The 23,054-nt window shown below is 41.3% G+C and overlaps 2 protein-coding genes across 2 annotated transcripts in view; one reads left to right on the top strand and one right to left on the bottom strand.

Annotated features, from left to right (window-relative positions):
- The window catches only part of LOC136256576 (hemicentin-1-like), a 160,428-nt gene extending 143,841 nt beyond the window's left edge, over positions 1–16,587 (top strand). Inside the window, exons 7-8 of the mRNA XM_066049553.1 lie at positions 15,798–16,175; positions 16,238–16,587. Of these exons, the coding sequence (XP_065905625.1) occupies positions 15,798–16,175; positions 16,238–16,587 (728 nt within the window). The remainder of the gene's footprint in view (positions 1–15,797; positions 16,176–16,237) is intronic.
- Positions 16,588–17,222: 635 nt separating this feature from the next.
- Positions 17,223–22,594, bottom strand: LOC136256575 (uncharacterized). The gene is made up of 5 exons (XM_066049552.1): positions 21,500–22,594; positions 20,008–21,425; positions 19,762–19,963; positions 17,577–19,562; positions 17,223–17,507 (listed from the first exon to the last, which is right to left on the bottom strand). Exons 1-5 carry the CDS (start codon positions 22,592–22,594, stop codon positions 17,223–17,225), a joined length of 4,986 nt encoding a protein of 1,661 aa, XP_065905624.1.
- Between the last annotated feature and the right edge of the window lie 460 nt (positions 22,595–23,054).

Below are 23,054 nucleotides of genomic sequence, written 5' to 3'. Positions count from 1 at the left end.
CTGACTTGTGGTGGGTAGAAATACACATCCACGCATTTCCCTAATGATTATTTTTAGTGATCATTTGTCATTTAATAACTATCAACTTAGAAACTACCTGAGCCTTGTAAACCAAAGCCTGCAATTAAACTCTCTGTGTCACTCAATATAACGAGTAGGTATCATCTCTTTGAACTGGTTGCAATTGGGCATTAAAGCAATGAGCAAATCGCATTCTCATATGCAAATTAAACCCTAAGCAGCGCCTTTGAACACCCACGCTAAAGTTGTGTATAAAAATTTATGGATCAAACAGTACGATAGTACTGTTTAAGTAGGGATCCCCTCAAAAATTTTGCATGCTGCCCAAATTTCTGCCTTCAAAATCAGCCTAGAGACTTTCTACGCGACAAAATCACCTTTATGGAATAGTGCAAGTCCATATAATGCATAATACAGCATTAAATACAACTAAACACTTACAGGTGGCTGAATATAGAATTTTTTTTTAAAATTGCCAAAACTCGAATTTTAGTCTCACTGACTGCCTGCACTGACCAAAGTTGCAAGGCTAGAGGCCAAAAAAAGCAGTGCACAGTCACCATTTTACGTCACAATAACACACTCACCAGTGTGATGTGCATTTTGAGGTTCCGGAATTTTAGTCTCACTGACTGCCTGCACTGACCAAAGTTGCAAGGCTAGAGACCAAAAAAAGCAGTGCACAGTCACCATTTTACGTCACAATAACACACTCACCAGTGTGATGTGCCTTTTGAGGTTCCGACGAGTGAAAGCCTTCTGCTCCTTGTCTTTTCTTTTATCTTCAATTAGGCTGCTTGTCTTCTTATTCATCCAATGAAATTACATCGAGGCGTTAACTTTCCATATCTATGCTTCTTTCAGCAGCATATTTAGATGCCAAAGAATTATTTCAGAGCTGGATTTCAGAAGTGCTTCGGTCCCGGTGCTACTATAAGAGGTACCTTGCTAGATATCTGCAACTTCACAATTGGGATCCAGTTTGCGATAGGTTTGTGACCATGCCCACCAAATAAAGATCTAGGTGGACTAGTGAAAGAGTACAGAAACTCAACCTCTTAACAATCTAGCTATTTACTTAACAATAATCAAGACCACCTCACTCCTTATTGGTCTAGCTAGCTGCACACCCCTTGGCTGACTCAAGATATACTCTAATGCAACAATCACTCTAATACACCTGTTGCTATCGATGTTCAATGTGGCAATGCTGCATCTGTAATGGCAACGATTCCATCAACACAGGATTGGGTAGAGTTCGCCTCTCTGCCCACAGTTTGAGAATGAAGACTTTCTTTTATTTATTGAAATGCTGTATTGTAAACTTGTTGTCATATATACTGTATGGAGGGAAACTTTGGCACCATTGAAATTTAGTGAATTTGGCGAATGACTATGAATTAGCCAAATTTTCCCAATCCAAATATTTTGCTGGTGAAAAAAATAGCAAACCAAGCCTCAAGCTAATCAATTTTCTACTCAACCAAGGGCTACTGGGCCAGGCATCATGCTAGAGCCAAGCCTGCCTCGACTACCTCACTAGGTAGTAGCTACTGTACACGTGGTATCCTCAAACCTCACCTCAAAATAGGCGTGACAAGTAGCGAATCCTACCATATTAAGAAAGATATTCACTATTCCAGAGGGTGTAGATCTACTGTCTATATAGTATTACCTTTTGGTTGATAGCTGACTCCAGGCACCAAAGAGGCGTGGCACTCCCAGTTCTCACATCAGACACGGCAATTATTAATTATATAGGGTGTGTGCTTTGCTAACAATTCACCAAATTTTATTTCGCAAACAGTGATATTTTGCTTGATTTGCCAAATTTTTTCTCCTCCAAAGTTTCCCTCCGTACGGTATGTGTGTATGTGCTCTAAGCTCTCTAATACAACAGTCATGTATGATAAAACAGTTACAAGTTACATTGTTCTGGTAGACATAGCTATTTGTATCATACACTACGATAGTAGTGTATAGTAGGGACCACAAAGGAGTAGGCGTGGACCACGAAATAACATCACCCAAACTCAATTTTCACAGACAACGATGAGGCAGTATTGGTTAAGTAAAACTAAGTCCAAACAAGCTTTCAGATCGACCCAAAATGCTTTCAACAAGTTGCTACGGAATTTAAAAAAATTTTTATTCAACAGAATTTTCTACTGACTGACTGACTGCCTGATGCCTTCAGACAAGCTGATTTTTTCACTGTTTGATGTTGCTTCAGCCCAAGAGGTGCCTTTTGGCATACCGCAGTACGTACAATGCATTCTTCATGGACTTACCAGTGTCCTCCTTTGTGTCCCATTCATCTTTGCTGACAGTGAAAAGTGTTGATTTGGTGGTAGCACGTGATGGCTCCCTTCGTAACGAAAATCGTCCGTACTTTTCATAGTGGCTACTTCGATTGCAGAGGTGTTTTTAAAACAGTTTTTGATTCGTACTGCTGTGTAACAGGTTGAACGTAGCCAACAACGAAGCATAGTGGATACTTCACTTTTCAGACAATAATTTATATAACTGGGGCGCGCGGCACCAACCCTTTCGGTATGCGTGGGTTGCAGAGATGCTTTTCGAACAGCTCTTGATTCGTACTGCTGTGTAACAGGTTGAACATAGCTGACAACGAAGTGTAATGGATACTTCACTTTTCAGACGATATAGCTGGGGCACGCGGTGCCATTTCAAATGTAGTGTGTGTCACCAATCATAATAATATTATTTACAAAAAGTTAACAAACAAGTATTTCAAAAAATTTGGAATTTATAACTAGAGTAGGGACCATAGCACATTGATAAAAAGTACTGAAATAAGCTGGAGTAGTGCATGATATTAAATCACAGTAATACAATAAGAAGTGTTATATCCCTACTGTGCATTTCTATTATGGTATCTTGGAGCACAGTAGGGATATAACACTTTTTATTGTTGTACTGTGATTTAATATCGTGCACTACTCCAGTTTGTTTCAGTACTTTTTATCGATGTGCTATGGTCCCTACTCTAGTTATAAATTCTAAATTTTTTGAAATACTTGTAAGAAAAAGAAGCAAGCACAATTAGCTACATTATTGTTCTAAAGGAGACAGGTGCATGTCCCTCAGCAACAGCAAGGTCAACAGCTGGAGGCACACAGGGATGCTTGGATCTAGAACGTGATCCCCTGATACACATTACTGAAGAGTGCAGCAAGGAGAACCCTAAACTACAGTGAAGCCTGCCCATAACCACAGAATATGGGGAACTCCACTTCTCACTGAGCGAATGGGCAAGCTGTTTATAAGTGATGGTATCTGCCTTCCCCATACCTACAGATGTGGAAAATACAAGTGGACTAATGCAAGTTACATTGTAACTAGCTGTGCTACAACAAAAAAAACTAAACAATCTATTTTTTAAAAATGTTAATTTAAAAATGAAGTAGGGATCTATGCAATAATAAGTAGTGAAACAAGAGATGAATGATGGTGTTGCAGCATAGCTCAGTGGGAAAGTCCCTACTTTGGCACATTAGCTATTATTTTTTGTTCAATGCCAAAGTAGGGACTTTCCCACCGAGCTATGCTGTAACTCCATCATTCATCTCTTGTTTCACTACTTTTTATTGCATAGATCCCTACTTCATTTGTGACCGGATCTGCAAAAACAGGACATAATCGCATTTTTTTCGAATTCCTGTTTATTAAATACTTATAATCTACTTAGCCAAGTGTACCCCCTGGCAAAGTTTCAGCTTCATATGCCAATAACTTTGGGAGTTACAGCCCTACAAAGTAGCAACAAAAGATAAATCAATTTGTATAGCAAGTATAGGGAAAGTAAATTACAGATGCTTACAAAAATGGTTGTAACTTACCAACGGATTGAGGTGCAGAGCTAAAATTTTCACCATAGTGTTTGCCATGAACAGGGGAATCAATTACTGGGTACGTTTTCCCTTTATTCACCCTTCTTTATTGCATACAAAGGCAAAATTCGTGAAGAAAAATTGATTGCATACAATCGCCTTGACATGACATAAACAAATGCTCATAACTTACGTATCCTTGGGTCTACTGCAACGAACCAAGATTTTCCATCTCCTCTTGTGCAGGCAATGGTGGTATCCAGGTTTTTATTGTTAGTCTCCTCCTTCACTAAGAAAAAAGGGTTTAAAAATATTTATGGAATTTTTTCAATAATACACAAGTATTTCGGCCAATGTATTCAATGCTTTATACTGTAAATTTAGGCTTGTGCGATTATGTCCCTTTTTCACAGATCCGGTCACATTTTTAAATTTAGCAATTTTTAAAATACTATTTTTTTAAATAATATGTGTGTATTTCATCAATTGTAAACAATGCTTTGTACTGTAAAATTAAGCCTGCACAATTATGTTGGGTTTTTGCAGATTCAGTCACATTTACGTAGTAGAATTATTCAATCATTTGTTCAAAGTTGTTTAACACGTCACATGTATCTTATGTCATCACTATTGCCATAGCAATACGATGTCAATGTAACTGTGTTTAGTGAATTCACATTTTGTAATATTTTGATTATACCGTATGTTCACCTCCAGCATGAAGCTTGCTACATTGTAAAGCTAGTTCTTGAGTGATGGATATAATAATTACACTCTTTGGGTCAGAGTATAGAGTTGTAGAATTTGAAGCTGATGAAGTGTGCAGTGTGCGTCAGAAAAAGTCTAGGTGTTTTATTCCATAGTGACACCCCCCCTAGAGGAAGAAATTGCCATGAACTCCAACCTATAGATAAGGCTTCCATTGTAAGTACACTATAAGTGTACAACTGCAATGATTGTCCCCACTAAGTGGAAAGTACACCCTGTAGCTGTGCTCAAAAAACCTGTTTACAAACTTGCACTAATAGGAGTGTTTTTGGCTCTTTACAGCAAATGGAACATGCTAGAAATTCTTTTTTAACAGAGCTGTCGGTGCCAACTGGATGGTGATTAATATGCAGCATGTCTGGGGTCAGTTGGTGCTATGGTTTGGGAGTTAGCTGGATCACAGGCAGACGTGATCGGCTATCTGAAGACTTAATTGCAGAAATATTAGCACCATTCACCACATGACATAAAATTTTGCATATTGTACACAATTTACCACTGTCAATAAGGTTAACAGACAAGGAAATCTGAGGTATAGTTGGTATTGAATCCCAGTTAATAGAACTGGAATCCACAATTGTTAATACTCGACTACAATGCACATGATCTCTACTCAGGGCAGAAGGGGCGCTATTTGGAATCGCTCATACTGAACTCAGTAATTAAGATTGAAGCTGCCAGGGCCAGGGAATTTTGGGTACCTGGGGAATGCTGCTTGATATGACTACATACTGGCCATAGCAATTGAAATACAGCAGCTAACTTCCTCACTAAGGGAAATGCAGATGCATTTAGCAGCCATGCCCTGTGCTGCCCTGTTTATCCCCAAACTGTGCACAGCTCTAATGCATGCCATGTAGTGATAGTGCATGCAGGCCAAGCAAACATAGATGTTAGTCACAAATTACAGTAAACCTCACTGTAATTTGTTATCAAAAATGATTTTCCTATTGCTAGCACTGCTAGTGCATCTGTCCATTTTCTCTAACCTTGTATGTAAAATAACAAACATTGATGACATAAAATTGACCAGTTTTATATCATGCAATTACATTAAACATGAAAAATGATGTAGCATCACCTAGCCTTTCAGCAGTCTGCATATTGCCAGCTCTTTGGTTTATAATGCTTGTAAATTGCAAGTGCGTAGTGCTAACAGTTAACCATTGAAATGCCTCCCAAAGCATACACTACCTAACAGGTAGGTAAGGTTGCACATATTTGTGAAAAATTACTTTTATGGTAATTGTGAACTCATGTTATTAAATAGACCACTAAAATCAGCCTATATGCATCTCTAATATGCAAGATAAGCCATTGAGGACCCTGAGTGTGTGGTATATAAAAAGAAATAGAGGGTGTAGTATTATAGTTCATTTAATTGTAACTGCTGGTGCAACTCTACAGAATGATAAGTATGTAATGTTAGTTTTAAAGGGCCAGGAAACCAGGTACATTAGATACCTGTAGACCTTACATTAGGAAGGCTGTTCACAAGTATATGGAAAGTTATCACAATCATATTTCACCTGGCTAACATAGTGGTGGGTGATTTTGTAAAAATTAAATCTAGTAATGCTAAACCACTACAGTATAGCAATTTATAAAATGATTTGTCAAATACATTGGTGTTATTATCAAGGAAAGTTTGTGTGAGTGCGTGCATCATGTATGCGTATGTACATGTTGCTGAAGCTGAGTTTGTGCCTGTTCCATTTCTTCGAATCCAGGACCTTACTATTGATTTAGAATGGAATGTACATATATCCGTGTGTGTGTATGTGTACGTGTATGTGTGTGTGTGTGTGTGTGTGTGTGTGTGTGTGTGTGTGTGTGTGTGTGTGTGTGTGTGTGTGTGTGTGTGTGTGTGTGTGTGTGTGTGTGTGTGTGTGTGTGTGTGTGTGTGTGTGTGTGTGTGTGTACGTCTGTGCATGAGTGCATGATTCCCTTATGTTTTATTCCAATTATACCACTAGGGGGCTAAAGCCTGTGAGTAAAAATCATGCAACTAAAAGCTATTAGCTAGTAGGTTTTTGATTTTGCTTAATTAACTTGTTGTAATTTCGGATTTTGTAATTTATAAAATTTTTTTGTTCTTCAATTATGTTGCTATGCACTGCTAAGCAAGCACTTGTTAATGTTGGTCACTTGACTAACCTTTCTTATGTGCCCTTGCTCCTAAGATGTCAGTCCAGTAGAAGTTCTTCGCCTCCCACAAACTGATGTTTGTGGTGGTGGTTTGGTAAATGTACTTTGCCCTGATTGCCATGTTTGGTTCTTTAAAATTATTTCTTTCTAGTTTTTGAGGTCAAATATCTAAGGCCCTAAACTTCTGGAACAATTCTCGATACTTGGGCCAGGAAGGGATTTGGCATCCAGAGGCATTCTGTGTGCCAAGTACCTTCCCTTAAGCCACAAAAGGAGACCCTCCGTAACTACATAGAGAGGAGGTGTTTCCTTACCCAAGTATCAAAGTTCCTGTGTGAGTGCCTGGTATCCAGATGCAGAGGTATGGCATCACCCACAACTGATAACATGTATTATATTTACATGATTATTATGTACATTCATACAATTTGAAGTCTGCACTTGGGTAACTCCATAGTATGTATACACTAACGAAAGAAAACTGTTTGTGTAGTTTAGTTGTACTACTGATTCCCAGTAGCAATTGACTTGGAGAGTTTAGCTACTTCAGTGGGTGGAGGCCGGATATATCGCTGGAAGGCATTGCTTCTCCAGCGACCTAGCATCTGGATGTGGGTGTCTGAGACGTTTGCCAGTGATGCCGAGGTTGCTGCTCCTATACGAAAACTATGGGTATTATAGTGGTGCCTGTTTAACTTCAGTTTCCCCATAAGGCTTTGGAGAGTTGAGCGGAACATAGAGTTTGTCCAGCCTTTTCCTTCCTTGGTGATGAAAAGAGGGCCTGGGCGACTGTTTCGTCTTGCCAGGTAAGATAGCACTACTTTAACTGGACAAATAGTTGTGTCGGTGGCACCGACGTAGACTTGTGCACCTTGTTTGAATGGGTCCGTCTTTGACTGCTTGAGAAACAGTTGAAGTAGGCGGGGTTGGTTCTGTTGTCAACCGTGACATCTTGAAGTGAGAGGTGGCGGGATGAGTTGTATGAGCCCTTTAAGGGGATTGTGAATTCACTGACTCTTAGAAAGCCAAAGAAGGCAAGACAGCACATGGCCCTCAGGGTGGTGTTGTCATAGGTGGGTTGTTTAGACGGGAGATGTCTGATTTTTCCGAGTAGCTGAGTGGTGATTGGGAGACGCTTCCTCCTTGAGTGAACATCACCTGACGCTTTTTTAATGCCTCTCAAGATGAGGTGAAGCCAGGGTGTCAGTTGTTGGCTGAAATGGCCTTGCAGTCCTTTACAGATGTGCAGGTGTCTAACTGCTGATAAATACACTTTAATGGTTCCATGGGAAACATTGGAAACTGCCAGGTGTGTTGTAAACAGCGTCAGAGCACCTTCGGATGCAGGGAGTGGCTTAATTCCTGCTGCCTTGTAGAAGTGAAGATATCTTCTTTGACCAGCCATGTAGGTGGATCTGCTTGACTTGGACAAGCCAGTTTGCAGGAGCTTTGGGGCTTTGCTGAGGAGCCCACGGATGTGGGTATTCTGCTGGTGGCCACCTATAGGTGAATGACCTGCAGTGATCTAAAACATTCCCCATGACAGTGTGCCCTTATGCATTTTTTTAAAATTTAAAAAAGAAATTTATTTATTCTGAATAAGCAGTGTGCACTTAATGCATTCTATTATTAACATTCTCAATGAACAGTATGCAATCATACATTTGGGAACAAAGACACCATGCGGCTAAGTGCAGTATACAGTTATAACTTACATTGAGTTATGTGTGAGGTGTTTGTCTGGTGCATTCAGATCACTAGGAGTGGATCTGCAGTCTGTTCATGGTTCGCTTGAAGTGGCGCAGAAAAGAAGGTGAAGTCCAGTCCTGCTTTTGGGGTGATGCCAGTTTTAAAAGGGGTGTTGGTATCGTCACAGGGATTCTGGAGACATGAGGGTTTGCCTGAAGAAATTCCATTGCTTTATTTCTTGAGAGCTGGTCCGCGGCAATGTTTACTGCTTCAGGGATATGGGAAGCAACTACTCTGATGTCGAAATGAGCAGAGAAGAACCAGAGACATCGCAGCAAATGCATGGTAACTGGTTCCTTGGAAGAACTTTGTTAATAGAATCAACGACGCTCCGGTTATCGCACTTGAATTCTACTCTGTAGCCAGATAGTAAAGGCCCCCATACGGCACAGCTTAAAACTATTGGGACAAGCTCCTTGGTCATGATGTCCCTTCGTGACCACTCGTTGCACCACGCCAATTGCATCCACTGAGTCCCAAAGACTGCACCGCAGCCCCAGGTTCCTGATGCATCGGTGAGTATCTCGTGGTCAGGGAGAGAACAATTGAAGAAGCTGCGACCATTCCAAGAAGAGGCAAAGAGGTGCCACCATCTTAAATCAGACTGGAAGGCTGTGTTAAGGCGAGTATAATAAGACAGACGCTTGAGGCGAGCTGCTGTGCGGTACATTCTGGATAAGAATGTCCTCCCTGGGGATACTACCTTAGTAGCATGCTGTAGAAGGCCCACCAATGAAAGTATCTCTCTTTTAGTGGCTTTCTTTCGAGTTAACCAGGAAGCAACTTGGAGGCGGATTCGTTGTAACTTGTCATCGGGCAAGCGTGCCTGCATGCTTTGGGAGTCTAGTGTAATCCCTAAAAAGGTCAAGCAATCTGAGAGTCCCTCAACCTTCTCTAAAGCCAGGGGAATTCCCAGCGTAGAGCATATATCCTTGATCTCAGATAGGTGATTAGAACATGTGGGGAACTGCGGGGGGCCCATCGTCAGGAAATCATCCAAGTAGTGGAGTACTGGTGTGACCTGCTGTTGTTCAAGTATCCATGACAGTAGATCCGCCAAAATATTGAATAACTTGGGGGCGGACCTGAGTCCAAAGGGTAGGCAGGTATCAATAAATATGTGCTGATCCCATCTCATAGCTAAGAGATGGCGGTCTGCTGGGTGAACCGGTAGAAGGCGAAAGGCACTCTTGATGTCTACTTTTGCCAGCAGTGTGCCCTGGCCAATCTGCTTGATATGTTTAATTGCCGAGTCTACCGTAATGTACTTCAGGGAACACAACGTCTTGGGGATTCCTACATTATCACTTCCCTCGATAGGATGAGAGAGGTCAACTATCAGCCTCCACTTGTTAGGCTGGTGGTTCTTAGGGATGACCCCAAACTGACTGACGTGTGCCTGTGGGACTACGGATTTTGGAAAAGGGCCAGCTACACGTCCGAGTGCCATTTCCTCAGTCAGATAAGTCTGCACTACGTCTGGGTGCTGGAGTGCACAGCTTAAATTCCGTTTAGCTGACTTCAGTGGTGTTGATTGATCTCTAAAACCGATACGAAACCCCTCAGTTAGTCCAGTGATGAAGAAATCCACTAGTGGCCTGTTTGGGTGGTCTGTCAACATCCTTTTCCAATGGTCTACCCTCAGCGGTGTAGAGATTACTGTGGCCCCTGGTGGAACTCTTACAGTAGCCGGAGTTCTGCCCAAGTGGGATGACCACGCTGAAATCCATTTTTCATAGTTGCAACGCACATCTTCAGTGTGGACTCCAGTAATGTGCTCCTCTGTCATCACTACAGAGGGGGAAGATGGCGATATATACGTGTATATATATGTATGTGTATGTAGCTACTAATTGTATGTGTGCATGCTTGTGCTAATTGAATCTGGATATCTAACATTCTCATGCCGATGCAGCAACACTCATGCTTTTTTCATGTTTAGGTGGATACTCAAATTTAATAAGAAACCATGAAACAAACACGATAGCTACCTAAAGTGGTGTGCTGTGCGAGTAAGCAGAGTAGTTCCAGAAAAAAGACAAACAAAAAAAACAAAAACAAAACACAGTCATTAGTAAGTTGAGTACTTTACGGCATCAGGGGTCGTCTTTCAGCTTGCTTGTTTACACGTTGGGTAGCTGGGCATTGGGATGCCTTATGCTGCCTATCTTGCTCCTTGGGGCTGTGAACACATCTGTAACACACGTGTTCATAACGGCAAGTTGTCCGAGTGCACCCATTGGGGCTATCATTCCAATCTAAGCAGATTGCCATTTTCTTGGGAGGGGGCTGGTTTTGGCGAAGTGGTCGCTGAGAGTAATTGAGAGGAGGTGGGTGAATGTTGGGGCCCTGAGCCTGGTGCCTTCTGATTGCCCCGTCTGGGAATGCTGTGTTCCAGATGGTGATGTCAATTACAGACCACTGTTTGGTGCGGGAAGCAGATGCTTTGAGGTGAAAGCGGCGGTCATACAGGATCCATTGTCTCTCATGGCAGAGCTGAGAAGCCCCGATTATAATGTTTTGATAGCCAATCAAGTCAGCGATGCGTTTTGGTTTACGACGAGATATTATGGCCATGTATATGCCGAAGCACTGGATCCAATCCACAATGTCGAAGACTTCCGGGGGTCGCCTGTGTGATCCTGTGGGCTGATCACCTGAGTTGAAGTCCACTGACTCCAGGTAATTGGGATGAAGCTCTGCCATCTCCACAAATAGGCCTTCTTCCACCCGCTTCACAACTTTGAGGGGGACGGGGGGGATGCCGTTGCTGATCAGTACTGGTGGGTGCAGCTTCTTGGATGAGTAGACAGACCCTGAGCTGGAGCTGTCAATGCTAATAAGGTCATCCTCTAACTCCTGAACATGAGGTATCTGCTCGCCATCAGGAAGCTCATCAAAGGCTAAGGAGATAGGAGAAAGCAGGCTGTATGCAGACAGTTTATCAAGGGAGCATAATGTGCAATATAGGTATTGGTGCTGCAGCTTGCCGTGAAGTTTGTTAATGCATTTACATAGTTAGCTACTGTATATGGTGTGCTTTATATAGAGCTACCACGAGATCACACAAAACATTACAAGTGTGCTTTATATAGAACGCTATATAGGTTGTCATTATATAGGGTACACTGTATACTAAAGAACTGTACAGTATGTTGTGCAACTACTTACCAAAGTCTTCGTGCTCCGCATCTTCCTCTGAACTGGACTGGGATTCACTGCTGGGCGACTCGTCTCAGCTCTGATGGCGTGCTGTCGAAGACACTCTTCTAGAGCTGTTACCATCCCTACGTGTGTGTCGGCTGCCTTTCCTTGCATCCGGTACCTCACGCCAGTGGGCATCGGCGACTGCTGCAACTATCCTTGGAATGTCGGCTGTTGTCAAAGGGCGTGCTTCCGAAGAACTCCCCGTCTTTGTTCTCTTCTGACTCGGGTTGCTGCCGCTATTTGTACGCTTCCTCTTCGTACCGGTAGCAGTACTCTTGTTTCCAGCTGGGGGCATCTTCTGCGGAATTGTCTTTTTGCTAGTCGAAGTGGTCTCCGTATTCCGGCTCCTCTTCTGTACTGGCATCTTCTGCGGTGGCGTCATTTTCGACTGTGATCCCGTCGAAGTCGTCTCCGTGTTCCGGGTCTTCTTCTGTGCTGGCGTCGTTTTTGACTGCGATCTCGTTGGCATGATGTTTTTGTTGTCAAGCGTTAGCGTCAGCTTCTACTTCTTGATCACATGTTAGTGCGCATGCGCAAAGTCACTATTCCTATTAGTGCACAGCTATTCTAATTAGTGCCCGTCGATCCCATTTGCTGTCACACTCTATGGTGGATTGTCTGGTGCTGCTGTCGTTCTCAACATTAACTAGGTTTAAAGGTATTTTAAACATTATTTAAACGAACCGCTTTTAATAATATATTATGCACAGAAGAAGTATCTTCTAAACTGTTTTAGTTCGACTATCATGCAAATTCTCTCAACAAAGTTTCAAAACTGCTCTTCGTTTTCATTCACGTATGTAAGGGACACGTCCTCTTTCAACTCAAAGGGATAGGCTATTCCTGCTAGTCTACGAGGCCTGCACTATTGTTTTTTCAGTTGTTAAATGCCTGTAGAACCTGAATGGAAGGTAATTCACAAAGTCTTGGGGGAGTCGCCATACCTGTATTTCAGACTGCCGGAAAGAAATCACCTCAGAGCAAAGTTCACCTGTTTGGAGGTTTATACAGACTTCATTTTGCTTTTACTTTTTATGTGAAAGTTGCTTTTACCATTAACAGTGGGTGTGTATGGACAAACATAGGTAGATAGATAGGTACACACACATACACACACACACACTTTTCCGAAAACAATTTAAGTAAACCAGGTGTACGGCCTTTGGCCAGCTGTGGGCATGCACCGGTGTAAAAATAAAGTAGGTATTTAGTGATATAATGTAATGAACAAGGGATATAGTGTGAATGATGCATGATATTGCATAGCTATGTGGAAAAATCCCTATTTTGCATGCAATTGGCATTGAGCAAAAAACATGCCAATATAGCTATGTTGTATTACCACAAGTACATTTGGAATTTTCAATTAGAGTAGGGACCAAAGCACATCAATAAAAAGTACTGAAACAAATTGGAGTAGTGCGATATTAAAACCCCCCTCACCGCCAAATTTGTAGAGGGTCCAATCTACTGCTCCTAAACTGCTATAACTTACATACCATACCATATAATCCTATAAAACTATATATCATTTTACTCACTATAGACCAAGGAATTCGATTATCGAATTGTTTACACAAGAGCAATCAAAAAGCCATTATATACCTTTAAAGTGCAAAACTCGATCAAGGTTAAACCAAACGTGAAATTTCACAGCTTTACAGGCTAGCACTATTTATAATAACACAATAAACATTGCTAACCTGTTTACAGTTGAAGCAATTATCTCCAAGTCTGGTTTTCCAGCATTTCAGCAAGTGTGCATGCGCATACAGCCATGATGTCACTGTTTCGAGGCGTACAAAAGTAGCAACATGCCACTCCAACCTATGTAGTCCCTCTCCTTACTGTTCCTCTTTTTTAGTGGTGCCATTATCACTTCAAAGAATCGTCCACAATGCTTGTTATTGACATTCCGAAAGTACATGACTGCATCATCTAACTGCACGATAGCGCACGAGAGACCGGTTATCCCTGTTCTTGTTGACTTAAGAGCGTGTCCACTACAGGATAAGTGCAGGGGCTACTAAAACGCTTGATTGAAATTACAGAGCATTTAGAATGTGATGCTACAGGCGTTTATGTATCGAAACTGCCATATGGTGGTTGTGGCAGTGAGAGGGTTAAATCACAGTAAAACAATAAGAAGTGTTCTATCCCTACCGTTATGGTGTCTTGAGCACAGTAGGGATATAACACTTCTTATTGTTTTATGTGATTTAATACCATGCTCTACTCCAGTTTGTTTCAGTACTTTTTATTGATATGCTATGGTCCCTACTCTAGTTGAAAATTCCAAATTTTTGTGCATTTGTTTGTTAACTTTTTTTGTAAAATAAAATTAGTATGATGATGAACCCATGCATACAGCATGAAACGAAAAAATGGCACCGTGTGCCCCAGCTATTAATTATCGTCTGAAAAGTAAAGTATCCATTATGCTTCATTGTTGCCCATTGTAGAGCATTACAAATCAAGAGCTTTTCAAAAAGTATCTGTGCAATCAAAGTAGCCACTATGAAAAATACTGATGATTTCCATTACAAAGGGAAGCCATCACGTGCTACCGCCAAATCGACACCTTTTGCTGCCAGCAAAGATGAATTGGACACAAAGGAGGACACTGGTAAGTATATGAAGGATACAGTGTACATACTGCGGTATTCCAAAAGTCACGTGTCTGGCTGAAGTGACGTTGAACAGTGAAAAAATTAAGCCTGTAGCCTTAGTCGTTATGAAGTTATGCTTGTCTGAAGGCATCAGTCAGTCAGATACTCAGTCAGTCAGAAGAAAATTCCATTTTATAATTTTAAAAAAATTGTTTTTTAATGGCAACTTGCTGAAAGTGTTTCGGGTTGATCTGAAGACTTGTTTGGGCTTAGTTTTAAATTGCTTCATCATCGTCAGGTAAAAGTGAGGCTGGTTTTTGGGTGATGTTGTTTCATGGGCCATGCCCACACCTTTGTGGTCCCTACTATACAGTGGAACCTTCCTTATCCGGACCTCTATTATCCGGGCACCTCTATTATCTGGGCACCTCCATTGTCCGGGCACCTCCATTGTCTGGGCACCTCCATTGTCCGGGCACCTCCATTGTCCGGGCACCTCCATTGTCCAGGCACCTCCATTGTCTGGACAGCCCAAATTGGTCATGTGGCTTGTAGTTTATTGACCATAATGAAATTTGGTTTAGATGAAAGCACAAGGAGGGAGCCTAAAGGCTGTTGTTTACCTGTTTGATGGCTTGTTTATTGTACTACTAATAACTACCACTTGGTTGCTAGGTGATAATGCATTTTTACAGCCCAGGGGAGTGACCATGACTGCTCTGTAGTGACTTCCCCCTCTGCCTGCTAAACTGCATATATAACACTAACTGATATCAATAACAACATTACTTGTATTTAAGTTAGTCACTTTAGCATAATAGCATGTTATTCTTAGTTACGGATATTTCTGAGATACAGACAGTAGTAGGTACCAGACCGCCCGGATAAGAGAGGTTCCACTGTATAGTACTATTGTACTGTATGATCATTCACATCCCTTGTTTCATTACTTTATTTCACTGGGTCCCTAATTAGCTTTAAATTAATAATTTTTGATTGTACTAATTGTTACCAATAAGTATGATAAAAAGACTCCAAAGCTGCTTTCTGTAGTGTATATGTACGTAATGTAGGTAAAACAAAAGTTGTGCTAAATCAGATGTGAAATATTGCATGTTAGAGTTATAAGCTTATTAGCTAATTAGTTTTAATTTTTTTTTGTTAAATTTGGTGACGCTATTGCCTCACTTGTTGTACTCAATCCAATGGCTTTTAAAATAATACATTCCTATAAAAAGCTCAAGGATGAAACTTGGTTTCATGGGTTACCTATGCATTTAAAGGTGAGATGCATAGAAACTGCTAAGCATGCCCATGGTAGATTTTCCAAATAATTATTTTACCACTGGAATGGGTAAGATGGTATTTACTGTTTGTATATTCATAGTTTATGTACATCATCATTATATGTATGTAAGTGATCTGATTGTGTACATATTAGGTATTGCAATGTTTAGACCTTTCATGTTCCGGGCTGAGAATCAAATTACTGACTATTCAAATTTTACTCAACCATTTACATTTAATGACCGTAATACGTTTTTTCGTTGTGCTACTGGACTGGGACCTTCTGGTGCTGACAGTAGTACTGAACTGGGTGGATGGTACCTTAATGGAGCTCAAATACCTGTTAATGCCAGCTGTGGTCGTTCTGTATTTCAAGTACGTGCAACAAACGATATGTTATTTCCAGGAGGAATCGACTTATTTCAGTGTGGAACATTCACTACTACTGAAGAAGGTGTTTACTCATGTATCATGATGAACAGTTCAATGATGGAACAGACCATGAGGGTGGGTGTGTACTTTAGTGGAAGAAGTAAGTCACTTGATGTGTACCCCATCACCTCATTGTTAACCATCTTTCATCTCTCTACACAGCTGCTCCAATGATAGACCCTCCATCATCATCTAATGTAACAGTTGATGTTGGTTCTCCCCTCACTTTGTCCTGTACCTCACGAGGTTCTCCCCCAGACACATTCACTTGGAGGAAGGATAGTACTCCAATAACACCATCTCCTAGTGTTACTACAGTGACTCATACTGATACTAGTGCAGTGTTCCAATCTGATTATACCATTAATAGTGTTACTACAAGTGATAGTGGAACATACACGTGTACTGTGACTAATCCTATTGGAAGTGATAATAAGACCATCAATGTTAGTATTGGTAAGTTACCTTATGAGCAACGCTCCAACATGTGTACACTTGGTACAAAATGCTAATTCATAATGGACAATATATGCGCTCTAGATTAAAGATTAGACATTTTTTAAATCTAAAGCCAGACATTTGAAATGCTGGTATGGAAATGGAGCCCACACTGGTGTCCCATATAGTGCTGTACACCAGTGTGCAAATAACCAGTTATTAACCAGTGAATAACTGGTGAAGAACCTTAAACTGGTTATTGCCCACCCACTTGGTAAACCATAAATTACTCCTGCTGACAAGTGTTAACATCATAACATACCCTTAAAGCATGTGTAAATATGTGATTGTAATAACTGTCATTGCAAGACGGTCACTTTGATACCACCCTAAACCTTCCAGCAGGGTAGTTGGAAAAGGCAGATACGGTCGGACACGGACACGGACACGGACACAAACGCAGACACGAACATTTTCAAAAGGTATTTTTACATTTATATAACAGTTATTTTTCATACCTAACGCTGTTACGAATTTAGCGGTTACTCTGGACTGTTTTTATCACGTGACTTGTACATTACATCATACATTAAATTTAGCTTATATTACAAAAAATGTTCTAAATGTTTCCTACACTGCCAGGGGTTGATTACCCCAAGTAATCAAGTTACTATCACTACCATAAAGAATTCATTGTCCTATCGATCAGTCAATGTTCCATTGATACCTCAAGAGGAATGAGGTGCTGTATAGGTCTGCGTAAAGTTGAGGCTTTCTTCTCCTGATTCAAAACGAGAACTTTTACTGCTCTGGTCTGTCCATCTCTTCCTGTGATCAGTTCCACTACTCTTGCCAGCTTCCACCAAATCCGGTGGGTGAGGTCATCCTTTAGAATAACTATGTCTCCTGGCTTAACAGTTGTCCGTCGTGACTGTCCATGACCTTCTCTGCTGCAATTACTATGTTCCCGTAGACCCAGCAGATATTCCCTTCGCTACTGTTGTGTGAAATCATTTAACAACTTAAACTGATGTTTCGCTCTTCTTGTAAGCGACTTGTTTGCATTTGCTATTTCAAATTGACGTTGACTGGGGCCCTTTATTATCTGTCGGCCATAGATCAAATGAGCTGGAGTCAACGGTTGTGACACTCCCTCTACATCATCATACATATAAGTTAAAGGGCGATTGTTGATTGTTCCTTCAATTTCAACTACATTGGTCCGTAACTCCTCAAATGCTAGTGTGGATCTGCCAATGGTCTTCTTCAAACATCTTTTCGTGATTCCTACCATCCTCTCCCTAAACCCACCCCACCATGGTGCCTTCTCCACTATGAATTTCCATTGAATCTGATTATTCACCATGTAGGTTTGTACTTCCTTACATCTAACAATCTTCTTAATTTCTGCAGAGGCAGACTTAAATGTTTTTGCATTATCTGAAAGAATTGTTGATGGTAACCCTCGTCTACTTGTGAATCGTCTAAAGGATTGAAGGAATGATACAGCAGAAAGATCTTCAGTTTTCTCCAGATGGACAGCCCTGGTTGAAGCACACGTATATAAACACAAATATACCTTCCGTTGCTGACTGTTAGATTGGACATATAGTGGTCCAGCAAAATCTACACCTGTGTGTATAAATGGCGGTCCATCACTTACTCTCTCTCCAGGAAGATCAGGTTGCACTGAAGAGGTATAGGGTTTACCTTCAAACTTCAGACATAGAACACACCTTCTGATCACCTTTTTGACAGACTCACGTCCTCGTATAATCCAGTATGTCTGACGTATTGCATTCAATGTTTCTCTTATCCCATTGTGGTGGACGACCTTGTGATATTCTGAGATCAGTAAAGTTGTGTACTTGTGTTTTGCTGGCAACAAAATCGGATTGTTGGCTCCTTCAGAGAGTGATGATTCACCAAGCCTTCCCTTGCAACGGATTATTCCCTGAGTGTCTAGGTACAAGATGATTTGCTTCATTCTGACTTCCTTTATACCTCTTGTTAATTCTTGCCACTCCTGAGAGAAGCACTGCTTTTGTACTGTCTTGGTCCACATCTGCTCTGCTTTAGAAATACCTTCAGCAGTCAAATTCTCTTCACTTCGTTTGCTTGATTTTACCCTGTCCACAATTCGTAAAATAAGTGCAGTAACACGTAATAACTTCAATCTTGTACTGTACCGTTCTAGTGAAATAATCGCTTCTAAATCAATGTTGGGTGTTGCTACTTGTCTGGATGTGGTAACCAAGGAGTGAACTATTGTTGTAGAGTTCTTTACAAGTTCTGCATTAGCACTTTCCACATCAAAGCTGGTAGGCAGATCAGGCCAGTTCTCTGACCCCTGTTGAAGGAAGCTTGGTCCGTTCCACCACGTTCTGTTATTCATTAAATCCATGGCCCCACCTGAGCGAGAAGGTAAGTCTGCCGGATTTTCCTTTCCTGGGCAGAATCTCCAAGATTCTTGGTCTGTCAAATTTCTGATCTCATTAACTCTGCCTTGTATGTATTGTCTCCAGCAGCGGTTATTCCTAATCCAACACAAGGCCGTGTATGAATCCACCCAACAATAAGAATTCATTTCACCCAGTGTCGGCTGAAGTACTGTCTTCACTGTACTTAGCAATCTTGCTAAAAGCGTAGCACCCATCAACTCTAACCGAGGGATACCCTGCTTTTTCATTGGGGCTACACGTGTCTTGGAGGCCACAAAACTAACTTCAACACTGTCTCCTTCATAGCATATTCTGAGATATACAACAGCAGCATACGCTCGTTCACAGGCGTCACTGAAACCATGTAATTCATAAGTAACATGCTGTTCACTGCGATTCACATAACATCTAGGGATCTTAACCTTTGCTAACAATTCAAACTCCTTTGGCAGCTGATTCCATTTCCTTAAAGCTTCGCCATCCAATGATTGATCCCATTTTATCTTGCTAATACACACCTGCTGAAACAGTATCTTCGCTCCAATTGTAATGGGGCTGAGGAAACCCAACGGGTCAAAAATCTTTGCTGACACCTTCAAAAGAGACCTCTTTGTTGGTGGCAATGAGTTAACAATGAAATTAAATCATCAAACTGGAAGACAAAACAATCTACTTCATTGTCCCAACTGAGCCCTAAAATTCTTACAACACCATTGACATCTCCTTCATTCCCTTCTGCTTCATTTATCTGTTTCTGAAAGACTGGTTGTTTGTTCTCCACTTTCTCAAATTAAACCCTCCCTTTGCCATAAGTTCCTCAGCCAATTGATAAAATTCAAAACCTTTTGTAGGGTCAGTGGTGCCTCCAGGTAAGTCATCAACATATAGGGAATCTAGTAAGAATTGTGCCACTTGAGAATAATCCTTCTGATGCAGTAGTAAGTGATGTTGGATGACCCCTCTCAATATGGCTGGGCTCGGTGTCAACCCAAACACAAGTCTACAAAACCTGTACTGTACCATTTCATTGGCACTGAGTCTATAATCTCATACCAGATCAATCGCAGCATGTTTCGGTCCTCTGGTTTAATCAGTATCTGATGAAATGCTTTCTCGATATCGGCAGTAATGCCAATTTTATGTTCTCTAAACTTTAGCAAAACATCGAAAATGAGTGGTGTCAAATTAGGCCCCTTCTCAAGGCAATCATTTAGTGAAAACAATTTAGAATCAGTCTTGGCAGAACCATCAAACACAATTCTGAGCTTTGTTGTGTCTCTATCCTCTCGAATAACTCCATGGTGTGGAAGAAAATGACTGGGTGCTGCCTCTAGCTCAGCTAAGGGAACAGGCTCAATAATGCCACTGGCTAACTGTGTCTTAAATGTATCATCGTATTCTTTGAACATTGTTGGTTCCTTCTGTAAACATACCTTTAACTGATTGGGACGTCTGACACAAAGTCCATAATTTGTGTAACTGGGCTTACTCCACTTCCAAGGTAGCCCCACCTTATATCGGCACTGAAGAAGATCAAAGGTGATTTGTGGCGGAAAGCCTTCCATGGTTTCTTCAGGAGTTGGCTCATCAATGATGCCGAGTGACTCAATGTCCCAAAAACGTCGCAACTCGTTCTCCAACTTATCTTCATTGTCAGTTGTGCCTGGTACAGTACTTGGTCCTTGTAGTACTAGATTAGAATGTGTGACAACACTACCTACCCCAACATCTCTAATGGGCCCAGATACAAGCCATCCAAATTTGCTACTAATGGCAACCAACCCATTCTCTTGCCTCTTCACTTCTCCCAAAACTAGTTCCCAGTAAAAATCTGACCCAATCAACGCATCTACATTAGAATCATGATTACTCACAGTATCAGTTGTTGTCAGACAGTCCGCCAGGTCTAAGCTCTGTAATGAGGGATACTGGTGAATGTTGACCGCTCTGGGAAGTGGTGAGCATATCGTGTGAAAGGCAAGAGCTGTCAATTGAATATCTTCGCTCTCTTTGGTTTGAAGCTTAATCGTCACAAGGTCACAAGTCTGTCTTTTAAAACCATTATTACCAAACACATTGAAGTTCACTACTTCCTTCCTTTGTGGTTTTAAGCCAAGCCTTATCTTCAAGGAATTTGTTAAATAGGACCTTTGACTTCCGTTGTCAAATAAAACTCTCACTGGTACCATTTCTCCATTAGAAGCGTAGGCATAGGCTTGAGCTGTTTGAAGCAATACCACTCTTTTACTTCTCGTACTTGTTGTCAAGGAACTATCAGTAATGTTCACTTCTGGTTGCTGTGTTTCTGATGAATGTTGTGGTACCTCACAAAGTGATTGGTGGTGTTGGTTATTGCACTTACGGCATCGCTTAGTACTACGACATTGTGCTGCACGGTGCCCTTTGGCTAGGCAAACAAAACATTTTCCATCCTTTCTGATTAGGTCCCTACGTACTGACACATCTTTAACCTTTTCACATGAGGCTGAGTAATGATCTTCCCCACAATATACGCATTTCTTCTCCTAGGACCTTGGTCTCTCACAGTCAGTGATGAAGCTGTTCCCATATTTCCCGCACCACTCTTGTGTGTAATGTCTGTATACTTCCTTTCATTTACCTTCACAGCATCACTTATCTCCCTGGCTTCTACCTCTCCCTTTATGATGTGAAGCAAATCTTCAATCTTCCACACATCATTTGTTGTAATTCTAGCTATTTGTAGCCTTACTTCAACTGGTAGTTTAGCCATAATAACAGGTATTAGGAAGCTGCCGTATTGTTCTGCACCAACTCCTAGTGCTTCCAGACCTCGTACATTTACACACACCTTATCATAAATGGCACGGAGCTGTTGAGTCTTCTCTCCAGCACAAGCGGGTAGTTTTAACAGCTTGTCCATATGTGCGGCGATCACTTGCTGTGTATTACTGAAACGACTCTTCAACAGTTCAATTGCCGCCTGATAGTTGGCTTCAGTTAATGCTAGTCCTTGTATGCTTTGTGCTGCCGCGCCTTCCAGTAGTGCGTGTAGATAATTGAATTTATCGACCGCCGATAACGAAGGGTTATTGTGGACAGCACTCTCATATCTATCCAAGAACCCTCTAAACTTGACGATTTCACCATTGAACTTAGGTAGCATTATCTTCGGCAGCTTAGGTTTCACAATATCCATTGATTCGTGGTCGCGTGCTTCCAATAGAGTTGCGGGTGCACCTGATTTATCGCGCTCCTTCGACCCGTCACGTGATTCAACACGTTTTTCATTTACACTTGAATTAGATTCAACACCTTTTTCTATCACCTCACCAGTTTTCTTCTCTCCACCTTTTCCTGAATTCAGATGGCCGTCTAGTTCAGTACGTATTTCCACGATTCTACACTTGATGTCCTCTGCTTCTTCGATTTCTCTTTCGATGTCTTCAGTCGGGCAAGTCGCTAACACTTCCTCGTCCAGAGTGTTCAATAGATCAAACTTCTCTTTTAGTATTTCGGATAACGCCTTCACCTTCACTAGGCGCTTCTCGTCCAAATCGGCATCACTTCCCAGGATGTGTTTCGCCTCCTTTAAATACTTTGTAACAACTCCTCTATGTCCGCTCCGGCGCTTCTTCACTCTTTCCAATGCTTCGCTCATCTCTATCCAGCCAGTTCTCAACAGGTTACTTCCACCAAGTTGGGCGCCATGTTACGAATTTAGCGGTTACTCTGGACTGTTTTTATCACGTGACTTGTATATTACATCATACATTAAATTTAGCTTATATTACAAAAAATGTTCTAAATATTTCCTACAAACGCTGTTTTTACAGCAGCATTCGCTTCCAGACCCAGGAGTCGATCTTGTCGTAGCGCTTATCCATATATAAGCGCATGTGCGAAGGATACACTATAGTCTGTTTATGTTCACCTGAGCCCTCATTTCTTGTTAATAATTCTTGTTACAAGGGCCAGCTGCTCAAACATTTAGTAGCGCTGTGAAACCAAAAAGCGCTTTGATACCAGCAAGAACAAGTGAGTTATGAGGCTTTATAAATATCCCCCCATACATTTAGTATGGAGGATTCAGGCGCGCAAACATGTTTACAACATAAAAA

Source organism: Dysidea avara, chromosome 5, assembly GCF_963678975.1.
Source record: "Dysidea avara chromosome 5, odDysAvar1.4, whole genome shotgun sequence".
NCBI classification, from domain to species: Eukaryota; Metazoa; Porifera; class Demospongiae; order Dictyoceratida; family Dysideidae; genus Dysidea; species Dysidea avara.
Note: the sequence above shows the minus strand (reverse complement) of the source record. Positions and strands in the feature narration are given on the sequence as shown.